We start from the raw sequence: 11,259 nt of genomic DNA, 5'->3' as shown, positions 1-11,259 counted from the left end.
CCTACACGAAGCCGGACGCCATCTTTACCAGCTGGCAGCCTGGGAACGGGGGTGGGTGCCACGAGTTGGGGGAAGGCCCACGTGTGCGTTTCCTAGGCTGCGGTAACAAAGTACCACAAACCGGAAGATGGGGGGCGCTAAAGCACAGGCGTTTCTTCTCTCGCGGTTCTGGAGATCAGAAGTCTGAAATCAAGGTGTGGCAGGGCCACGTACCCTCTGCAGCCTCTAGGGGAAGATTCTAGCTTTTTCCAGCTTCTGGCATCGCCGGCAGTCCTTGGCTTGTAGACACATCGCTCTAGTCTCTGCCTCCGTCGTTGCAGGGCTTTGTCCCTGTGAGTCTGTCTTCACCTGGTATTCTCCCTCTGCACAGGCCTATCTCTGTGTCTCTCTCCTCTTCTTATAGACACCAGGCATATTGGACTAGGGTCACCGTACTCCCGTAGAATCGCATCTTACCTTGACAACACCGCAAAGACTATTTCCAAATAAGGTCCCATCCACAGGTTCCGGGGCTTAGGACGTGAACGTGTCTTTGGGGGTCACCACTCCCCATCCCAGCTGGAAAAGAAGAGATGGGTCGAGCCCCACACAGAACCTGCTTTGCCCCCTCCTTCCTCTGGCTTGACAGGCCGAGGAAGGATCAAACATTTATCACTTTACAGTAATTAAGACGTGCTCCGGAATGAAAAGCTCCTGGAAGCTTCAGGTTCTAGAAAATCTTATCTCAATCTCTCCTTTTTGAACCTAAAATAAAGGAGATGGAAGGTTGTATATCTTTTATAAGAGCCTCAGGAATAGGAAGCCAAAGCAAACAAAAGGAAACCACCCTGCACTAGGTTTTCATTCATATTCTGTGGCCGAACTGTCCTTACAAAGCACAGCTGGCCGTGTCACGTATTCCTCAAAAGTGTCACATACGTCCCAATACCTGTCCTTATCTCTGTTCCAATGACAACACACACTGAAGGTGGGGCTCACAGCCTTAGCGGCATCAGGAAGACACACAGATGACCCCTTAGTGACAAGCACTGAGCTGACAGGCCCAGAGGCCAGCACACAGAGCCAGCAAGTCCCCAGGGCAGTGTGACAGGCACACACATGGGTGGAGGGATTTTAAATAGCAACGAGCAGTCACAGTCTGAAGTTGTTTGGTCCAACCTGCTTGATTCACATAGTGGGAAACTGAGTCCCATCGAGAGAGAGGAACTTGCCTGATACCTGGTAATCGCGAGAGGAAACTTAGGGCCACAGAAACTCCAGAGAGGCTGCTGTTAGCCCCGCAGCCCAGAGCTCGCCCTGTTAAGCACGGTGGCTCTCGGCTGGGGTGGGGACACCAAGGGCAGTGCTAGGTCACATGGGGCAGGCAAGGCCGGGGTGGGGGGCAGCTGGGCCCAGCCTGTGGGGAGGAAGGGGGTGATGGAGGCAAGGTGCTTTTTAAAAAGCACGAGGCAGAAAGGACTGGCAAGAGAGCCGAGGCCGCCCTCAGAGGCCCGCCAGCCAGGCCCCTCACCCTCCACTGTCTGCGCTCAGAGCCCCGGCCCTGTGCTCCGGCACAGACTCTGTCATCAAAGGTGCCCCGTTGAGCTGGAAAGGACACAGTGGAAGAGGGGACATTTACTCATATCCTTCACCCTAAAGACAAATAACACAATCACTTTGCAAACTCAAGCAAGCCCTACTGCCTGACTTGTCACCCATGAGCGGCCCCTCCCTGTGCCCCTCACCCAGTGGACCCTGGGCGTGCCAACCAGCCCCCATACCTGTGGGTGCCAGAGGGCATGGTGGCCAGTGGCCAGAGCCTGCGCTCCCCTGGTGACAACCTCGCAAATGTGGTGAAGTGCTTGGGACGGTCCCCCAGCCCCCATGCCATCATGTGTTGAAGGATGGTCCTACCAGCGTGCGTCCTACCAGCCGCCCAGGCTGGCCTCTTTCCCCCAGGGCACGCCCAAGAGCAGTCCTTCCCGAAGCAGTGCCATTTGAGTGGGAGTCGGGGGGCGGGGCACGGCTCTGAGAGTCCCTAGACTCGGCATCTTGACTCACTGTCTTGGCCTTAATAAAAAGTTGTAACTTTCTAGATACATTTTGGTCTTCTTGAACTCAGATGATACTCCTTAACCCCTCTTTCCAAGATGAAACTTCACTCGCCAAGCAGAATGATTGCCAAGCCCTGCAAGGGTCCCAGCAGAGGAGGGAGGACACGTGGGCCCTTCTAGGGGACGTCATTGTGACACGGGCACACGCTCTGCCATCCTGCCTTCCGGAAGTGGTGGAGGGCCTACCCCAGGCACTTCCACCTGGAGAGCCTTTGAGGGGAAACCGCGTCTGGATGGTACCCACAAACCCCCCAGGGCAGCACGGGCTAGAGAGGAAACACCGGGTGTCCCAGTTCATTTGTATCTTTTATTACACAAAATAAAGTTCCATCTATGTTGCACATTCATTCATTCTATAAATCAGGCTTTTAAAAAATCCCCAGGGGCTCAGTCCCATCCTTTCTCTGATTTTCCTTCCGATGACGTCACCCTCCACGGCAGTCAGGTCCTCTCAAAGGACAAAAGCAGACGCGGCGCCTGGCCTCGGCAGCCCCTCGCGGTGAACTTCAAGCCCGCCCGCTGAAGGCGTGGCTCCTGTCACTGTCCAGACCACGGCTGCCGGGGACAGTCATCGCCTTCACCAGCCCTTCCAGCGGGTCCTCTGGGGGCTGGCGTTCACGGCCCTGTGGCGGTACCATCCCCAGGCTGCCGAGCGTCACGGACTTCTCTTTGGGCAGGCCTGGACCAGGGCCTTAGGGGATCTCTGTGTCCATGGTATAAATCTGAATGAGATCAGACACAATGTTATCAATGATTGGCTTGGTAAGGTCTTCACTAAACACCTAGAAAGGAGAAGGAAAACAGGTTCCGGTTAGACTCCCTCTCCGTTAAACAAGGCACCCGCCACTAAGCACAGAATCACAGTGCACAGGGGTGGGGGATGGCATGGGGACTCGGCTATTGGAAACGAGGGTGGCTCTCTGCACAGCCGGTTCAGGTCCAGCCTGCCGAGGCTGATCACAAAGCAGAGAACATTCCAGATGGAAGAGGCTGTGGTGATCATCCAACTCATACAGGAGAGGGGACTTGCCCTGGGTTACATGGGAAGCTGGTGACAGGCTCCTGCCTCCCCCTGGAGCTCTCAGGTCCACAGTCTCTGGGTATGGGAGCAGGGGTGGGGAGTTCATTTCCAGAAATAGGCTAGGTCTCCTGGACCCCACTCTACCCTAGGCCAACCCCTAGGGAGCACGTGGACCTGCTCTCTAGGCTGGACCACAACGTGTCTTTTTTTCTTTTTTTGGCCATGCTGGACAGCTTGCTGTATCTTAGTTCCCCGACCAGGGACTGAACCCAGGCCCCGGCAGTGAGAGCACGGAGTCCTAACCACTGGACCGCCAGGGAAGTCCCCAGACCGCCACTTGACTGTGCCACGGAGCTTATAAAATTGCAACGTGAGTCCCCAGGGGCCCAAATGAAGAGGGCTTAACTCTGCACGTTCCCAAGGAAGGTCCGGTCCTGGCCTGGCTCCTGGGAGGGGAACTCTAGGCCCCTGCCTGACGAGAGGGTCTCGGTTTGCCCAGGGCCAAGGGACCTGGGAGCTCATATCTGGTCTCTCCTGGACCTGTCCTCCGTTCCTTTTATCTTTGCTGATTTCAAGCTGTACCCTTCCCCAGTAACTAACCCGAACTCCCATAACCACGAGCATCACGGCTTCTCTGAACTCTGTGAGTCCTCCCGGCAACACAGCGAGTCTGAGGATGCTCTTGGGGACCCCTGATGACACGGCAAGTAAAAAGCCAAACAAGGAGCACTTGGTTGGATGCCGTGGCCCCCGGGCCGGGGGGGTGCTGCCTGGGGAATCAAGGTACCACGAAGGTCAAGGCCCAGGGCTGAGCTAGGGCAAAAGCTGGACCTGAGGCCACCCTCCTGCACGGCCACCAAAGGAAGCGTGAACTCTCCACAGGCTGTCACTCCAGGTGGGAGATAGTGACCTGGAAACAGCCCCTCCCTCGACCTCTGGCTCAGGAAGATCAGCCGTCACCCCCTGGACTCCGGTTGGAAAATAAATACTTCAGAAATACAGGCTTGCACAGCACAAGGAGATCAGCTGGGTGCTTTGTGACCGGCTGGAGGGGTGGGTTAGGGAGGGTGGGAGGGAGGGAGACGCAAGAGGGAAGAGATACGGGAACATGTGTATATGTATAACTGATTCACTTTGTTATAAAGCGGAAACTAACACACCATTGGAAAGCAATTATACTCCAATAAGGATGTTAAAAAAAAAAAAAGAAAAGAAATACAGGCTTGCTTGTCAGGGTCCCCAAGCCAAGAAATGACCGTTAAAATGTAGTCCAGGGCCAGGACTTCCGCGGTGGCACAGTGGTTAAGACTGTGCACTCCCAATGCAGGGGGCCCGGGTTCAATCCCTGGTCAGGGAACTAGATCCCACATGCGAGCTGCAACTAAGGAGCCCGCCTGCCGCAACTAAGACCCGGCGCAGCCACGTAAATAAATAAATATTTTTTTAAAAAAAAGTAGTCCAGGGCCAAAAGCTGGAAACAATCCAAATGTCCCTCATGGAGGAACGAACCGACATGACGCGGCCCAGCCACACCACGGAACAGGACTCGGCCTCCAAAAGATGGGGATTCCGACACCCGCTACAACTCGCTACTGCTTTAGAGCCAGAGCCTCATCCACCCAGAGGCCCGAAGCACCTGGGCACGAACGGCCACCCCGCTGCCACCGCTGCCACGCTCGAGGGCAGACAGGTGACTTCACAGAAGTGGTGGCTGAGAGCAGATGAGCAGCAAGAATGTCTCACGATTTAGAGGCAGCACCTCGGGGCTGGGCAGGCAGCTCGTCAGCAGCCACTCAGCACCAAGCAAGCGGCCCTCACATGCCCAAAGGATGCCCGGCCGCTCCCGTGCACGGAACTCGGAGCCACCCGGAAAGACAAGAGCGAGCGAAGCGCGGACGTAGCGCCCAGAGGGGCGGCCTCGTCCAGGAGGACGATTGCTGGGCACGTGTGTGTCACCCAGAAAAGAGGCCCGTGGCGGAGCTGCTCCCCGTGCTCTCCTCTCACGAGGGGTGAGGGCTGACGGCCCAGAGCGGGAGGCAGAGGATGCTGCGGCAGCTCCAGCCCCGGTCACCATCAGGAACAAGTGAAGAGAAAGGAGAGCAGGGAGGACACACGGAGGAAAGCAGCCCGGGACGCGCCGGGAAGCAGCGGCCCCTTGCGCCGCCACCTGATTCAGCAGAGTGGGGACCTTGGGCTCACGTGATCTGGAAGTCCCCAAGAAGCCCGGCACGGAGCAATGCTTTTGTCCACGCAGCCGCCCTTTGCCCCCCACCTGCCCAGACACTGGGCGTGGGGCAGCTGATGAAGCAGACAAGGTCCCTGGCCTTGGGGTGGGGTGGGGGGCTGGGGGGCAGACAGGCAATAGAGGACAGTGAATCACAGAAAGAAGCTGTGAGCTCCCAGGAAGGGCAAGCAGGCCGGGGGAGAGAGCCTCAGGAAGGGGGAGGCAGCCACTGTGGGTTCGCATGGGAGGGGTGGCGCCCAAAAAGGAGGAGCCTTCCGTCACCTCAAAGTCTGTTTACATGGAATCTCACTGTAGGACAAGGAGGGACAAAGGTATCATGAAGAGAGGGCCAGCAAACTTCAAGTACAGGAAAGGAAAAACGGAGAATGATGTCAAAATCCCATTTTAAGGAACGGTGGGACTACCCAGGGAAACCCGCTAGGACTGCAGCCTTTCTGACAGACACACTTCACCCAGCTCTCGACAAACTGCTCTCAGCATTCAGTACGTCTGGGGGAGGCGGGGTGTCATCTGTCTTATCTATCTATGCATCCACCCACCCATCTATCATCCAACTACCTCCTTTTCCATCATCTCTCCATCCCACCATCCACCATCACCTATCCATCCACACATCATCTATCTACCTACCTACCAACCGCTGTCTTTTTAGAGCACCCCCTGTACATCTTCTGACGTGAAGCCAGACTTATTAACCTCGGATCTACGAGCTCCCACTCAGTTCAAAAAAAGTGCCTGGTTGGCTCAGTAGTTCTCAGCCAGGGCTGAACGTCCACGGTGTCGAGGACGAGAGCCTGCCTTACACTATTAGGACAGAGTATCCTCAAGCTTCAAGGTTCCCAAGTAGCCTGTCTCTTTCTTTGTGGATAATTACTACAAAGAAATGTGACACCAGGTACAGGGACCTCAGGCAGAGAAGAGGGGGACGCACGCCAAGGGGGACTGCCAACGCAGTCACCTCACCTGCCACCATGGCTTCTCGGCCTCGGCCTCAGCAGGCACCTCGACCCCATAGGCCTGCAGGGCCAGGTGGAGCACCGCCACGGCTATGTGCTGAGCCTGGAACCGGAGGCACAGCCCCCCGTGGTAGCTGTCGCGCAGCAGGGCCCAGGCGGTGATGGAGACGGGGCTCCGCTGCCAGCTGTAACGGTTCAGCCAGTTCTTGACGGACAACAGGTAGTGGAGCAGGTACTGCAAAGACACGCCAGTCAGCTGGCCCCCCGTCACCTGCCTCCTTTACTGTGAGCCTGCGGCCTGTCTGCCCACCAGCCACTCTCCCCTAAGCGTCACGATGTGTGTACACCACAGATCGGATATCGCCTCCCAGTGTCACTGGAAAAAAGCCCCAGTGCCTTCCACAGGCCTTGCCCCACCCTCCTGCCAGGTTCACCTCCAGCCCCGCCGCGGTCCCCTCAGGCCCGCCTGCTCTCAGCCTCCAGGCCCGGCTCCCAAAACCCGCTCGGCCGCTCTCCATGGCCACCCCGCCACTGTCCCTCTCCGTCAACGTGGCCCTGTGCCGGCCACCATCAGCGATCATTCTCCTCATGCCCTTGGCCCAGCTCAAACATTAAAACTCCAGAAACGGCGTCCCGATCTGCACGACAGGGCAAGGCACCCACAGTCCAGCCTGAGGCTAGGGGCCAGCCAGACACCGGACACTGGCTCTCGGGGCGCCAGGGCCAGCTCGGCCGTCCGTCAGCTCCCCCTCTGCCCGAACACCACTCTCTCCTGAGCCCACGGGGAGTGCCACCGAGGAGAGCAGCCCTGCACCGCATGCCGACAGAAAACACTACGGCTTGGAATCTCCACCAGCGGCTCTGGGACTAGGGAGGGGGTCGGGAAGGCACACGTCCCAAGCCCCCCCCACCCGCCTCTCTGCAGGCCACCTTTCCAGCCGCCCACAGGTCCTTCCGAGTGCTGTAAGGGTTCACGTGCCCCTTCTGCTGCTTTCTGAAGCAATTCTTCTGTTGGGACGAACGCACTCCTAGCTGTGAACGGTGAGTGACCAGGCTTTTCTCGTGGGTTCGTACACACAGCTGAGCTGGCACTGAGCTCTGAGGCGGGGCAGCAACTCCTGGCACAGAGACTCGGCAGGTCAGGACACGGGCCCTGCCTCCCCGTGGCTCAGTGAACAAACAATTCATACGGGTCTGGGGACGGGCACGGGCTTCAGAGGGCACGCGGATCCTGGCTTGCAGCCACAGACGCGCGGGCGGAAAGGCAGCAGCTGCAATTAGAGCTGCCTGACGGACCCCGAGAGTGGTGACGGGCGAGGCTGCCCGAGCCGGTCACTGCTTCTCCCCAGGGCCCCGCGTGGCTCCAGGCTCAGGGGGCTGCAAATAGCTTCGTGCCTCTGGGAACTGTCGGCGACCCCCCCAGCACATACCTTGTGAGGGTGCTGGAAGGAGACCTGGAAACGCAGAACCCGCAGTACGAGCAGCTCGCACTGCACGATGCTGTCCCGGAGCTCCCAAAAGCGCGAGTCCAGTTCCAAGGGCTCGCTGTCCGGGTGGAAGTACCTGTGCAGAGAAACAGCACAGCTGACGGCAGAAGTGGGTGGCCCCAGGAGCCCCCAGTCGTGGGATACCCAGAGGCAACGCCAGGGCCCCTGTGCTGTTGATCAGCACAGGGTCACCATCAACCACTCTCCACCTACGGGCGTACGAATGCCATAAAAACGGTAACCAGAGAGGAAGGAAGCCACTTCTAGCGTTAGCCCCGTGGCTGTCCCACCTCCTCAGCAGGACGTCGAGTGTAAAGATGGGCTCTCTGCAGTGTCTCCTGAGGAACAGTCTTTGCACCCGGGGCGGCGATGCTCCGGGCTCTCACTCTGGGCCCAAGGAAGGCATTTGAACACAAGAATGTTGCCCTCAGAAATGTAAATGTATTTTAGCTTTCCATTTTGTTTCATTCCAGATCTTTGTGTCCTTATTCACACCTTATTCGTCCACAACACTCCCACCTATGCAAGATCACCAGGCTGTGCGGGAATGGGATACACACTCAAGTGACCCCAGTTCTCTGCTGCTGACTCACCCTTCCCGGCCCCTCCCTCTTCTTCCAATCTCCCCACAGAACCACACCGGGCGCCAACGTCCTATTAGAGCGCCCCACAGTTTCCCCTCGTGCCCGCCCACCCTCCCTGCTGGGGCCCTGGCAATGACAGGTGGACTCCAGCTGCCCTTCCGCGGTTCCCTCCCCTGTTTTTCTCCTACTCTTTCGAGGTACACCGTGAACCTGTCATGTTTACGGGGTGGGGAGTGCTTTTCTGTTAACTGTTTCTTAAAAGAGAAGCAGCACAAAATAGTTTTCTCCCCTAATGATTAGAGTTCCTGGAAAGGCTATGGCGCACTAACTTTCCATAAATTGCTTCCTCCCAGGCCCCAGGACCTCGGCACAGCCCGCCCAGCCGGCTGGACCCCCGTGTCCTTCCCCAACAGGAACACAGCTGCTCCGGCCCAGGACTCTGCGAGAGACATTCCTGAGCAACTCTGACCATGTTTCCACACCATCTAAACAGGACAGAGGCCCCAGAACCCAACTGGTTCCACCCATCCTGTCCAAGATTCCACGAGAATCTTTTTTTTTTTAGAATAGAATTTGATCTTTTATTTATTGTTTAACACCCTTATTGGACTATAGTTGCTTCACAGTGGTGTGTCAGTTTCTGCTGTATCACAAAGTGAATCAGCTGTTCATACACACTTTGCTCCAGCTGTGCCCGCGTGCGACGCTAGGGACACCCTCTTTCCCACCCCGCTCTGCACCCCATCTGGCCTCTGAGGTTCCCCAAAATCTGGCCCCAGCTTCTCTCGTACAGGTGCCCCTAGGCTCCTGGCTCACCCCTGCCTTTGCTGTTACTTTTCCCGGCCCCAGTTCACGGCCACCCAGGTGCCTCCTCCTTAGTTGGACAGGAGGGGGGGCAGGGCCTAGTGAGATCCTTCTCTGGCCTCCCATTCACGGGGACACCAGAAGCGGCTACCTGTTGGAAACGTTGATGATGTCACGAGTGCGCAGGCGCTGTTCCTCCACTTTGCCGGCCAAGTAAAGGGAAGACATGGCCACCAAGTAGGGGTCATAGGCGTCCAGGTCGATCTCGCAGAAGAACTTATGGTATATGGCACAGGCGGTGGCGATGGGGATGGACCGCATCCCTAGCTTGACACCTACCGAGAGAAAGCAGGCAGGCAGGGGAGTGCTTCATCCAGGGCTCGCCCCCTGCAAAGTGTGAGGGGAGCCGCCAGGTTGGGCCCTAAGGGTGCACATCCCTGTTCTGACAAGACCGAGAGCTCAGGGCCCAGCTGGCAGGGGCTGCCATGCCTTCCACTGGGTCCTCGACCTGAGGGATTTAGACGTGAGCTTCTCAGACTCTAACGTGCTAACAAGCCCCTGGGGGTCACGCTGAAGTGCAGCATTCCCTTCAGCAGCTCTGTGGGCTCCACGCTTCTCCCAAGCCTCAAGGCCACGCCAGGAGAAGCAAGGCTTCAAGCTACTGCACCTGGCATATCCCTTTCTGCACATCTTGAAAAGGAACAAGTTGTGTGTCTGTTTCCACCTTAGCAGGCATTTAACTAGAGGTTGCCCCCACCTCTGCAGCTCACCTAACCAAAATCCTGCCAATGTGACAGGAGGAAAAAAGGCCTCTGAGTATCAAACAGGTGCCGCGAGTCCTGAGGTCATAGTTTAAGATTATACTCAGCACTGGTTTACTGATCCACACAGGTTAGCAAAGGCAAGAAAAGTGAAGCAGGGTGACTGCCAAAGGCAACTGCCGGCAGAGCAGGAGAAAGGCCACAGCCAGGCTCGAGGGAAAAGGGAACAGAACTCAAAAACCAGAGCACGATGGTTTGATGTAGGGGTTAAAGCCCTAAATCCCCCCGACAGCTCCTAGGGAAATCACCGCATTGGGTCACAGAACCAAAACAAATTCACAATGACCAGGGTTAATAAGGGAAGGTTAAATGACATCCCATAGACTGAAAGAAGGTGGAGAACAGCCGACAATCATTCAAATTGTGTTCAACACCCTCTACCTAAAAAGGTGCATTAGTTCCCCAGAGCTGCTGTAACAAGGCACCGCAAACTAAGTGGCTTAAAACAACACGTACTTCTTTCTCTTACAATGCCGGTGGTCAGAAGTCCAAAATGAGTCTTAGGGGGCTAGGTTCAAGGTGTCGGCAGGGCTGCTTCCTTCTGGAGGTTCCAGAGGAGAATCCACGCCCTTTCCAACTTCTAGAAGCGCCTGCAACCTTTGGCTCACGGCCCTTTCCTCCACCCTCAAAGCCAGCGGTGCGGCGTCTTCTAACTCTGCTTCCATCATCACGTGGCCTATCTACTCCTCCTGCCTCTCTCTCTAAGGATGGGTGTGATTATATTGGGCCCACCAGATAACCTAGGATAGCTCCCCAACATCAAGATGCTTAATCCCATCTGCAAAATCTCTTTTGCCACATGAGGTAACAGTCGCAGGTTCTGGGAATTAGGATGGGGAAATCTTTGGAGGACCGGTATTCAGCCTCACACGGAGGGCAAGGGCATATGCAGAACACTTCAGCATTAGCTTTTAGCATTTAGGTTTTAGCATTTCCAGGTTTAAACTTCAGTTTCATAGACAGTTCCTACATGGGACCCCTCATTCTCAGAGATGTCAGATTAGGTGGTATTACTGCACATGACCCTCCAAGTCTTGCTTTTATAGAGCAAACCCTCAAAGAGTAGCATGCTTGCCTGGTTCACACGGATCCTCCAAGCAGATGTAGGGGGTATATGAGGAGGCACTGCCATCCTTCCTTATACACTTTGCAAAACTTCCTGGAAATTAAATGTACAAATCACTGGGATTAATGGTCCTGCACTATTTTCCCCAGACTCTGCCCACCTTGACTTGAAAGTGAACTCTT

General features: G+C 56.3%; 1 protein-coding gene across 5 annotated transcripts in view; it reads right to left on the bottom strand.

Annotated features, from left to right (window-relative positions):
* Nucleotides 1-2,380: 2,380 nt before the first annotated feature.
* CCNQ (cyclin Q) overlaps nucleotides 2,381-11,259 on the bottom strand; it is a 10,171-nt gene continuing 1,292 nt past the window's right edge. Inside the window, exons 2-6 of one of the 5 annotated variants that reach the window (XM_030850374.2) lie at nucleotides 11,087-11,170; nucleotides 9,342-9,525; nucleotides 7,746-7,878; nucleotides 6,323-6,550; nucleotides 2,381-2,875 (exon numbers count right to left, since the gene is read on the bottom strand). In XM_030850374.2, coding sequence (XP_030706234.1) covers nucleotides 2,786-2,875; nucleotides 6,323-6,550; nucleotides 7,746-7,878; nucleotides 9,342-9,525; nucleotides 11,087-11,170 — 719 coding nt within the window. In that variant the 3' untranslated portion in view covers nucleotides 2,381-2,785. Of the gene's footprint in view, nucleotides 2,876-6,322; nucleotides 6,551-7,245; nucleotides 7,434-7,745; nucleotides 7,879-9,341; nucleotides 9,526-11,086; nucleotides 11,171-11,259 lie in introns of those variants that run through there. The other 4 variants (XM_030850375.2, XR_004037961.2, XM_030850376.2 and 1 more) reach the window with 4 other exon arrangements.

This window comes from Globicephala melas, chromosome X (assembly GCF_963455315.2).
Source record: "Globicephala melas chromosome X, mGloMel1.2, whole genome shotgun sequence".
Taxonomy (NCBI): domain Eukaryota; kingdom Metazoa; phylum Chordata; class Mammalia; order Artiodactyla; family Delphinidae; genus Globicephala; species Globicephala melas.
This window is presented reverse-complemented; position numbering and strand designations above follow the sequence as displayed.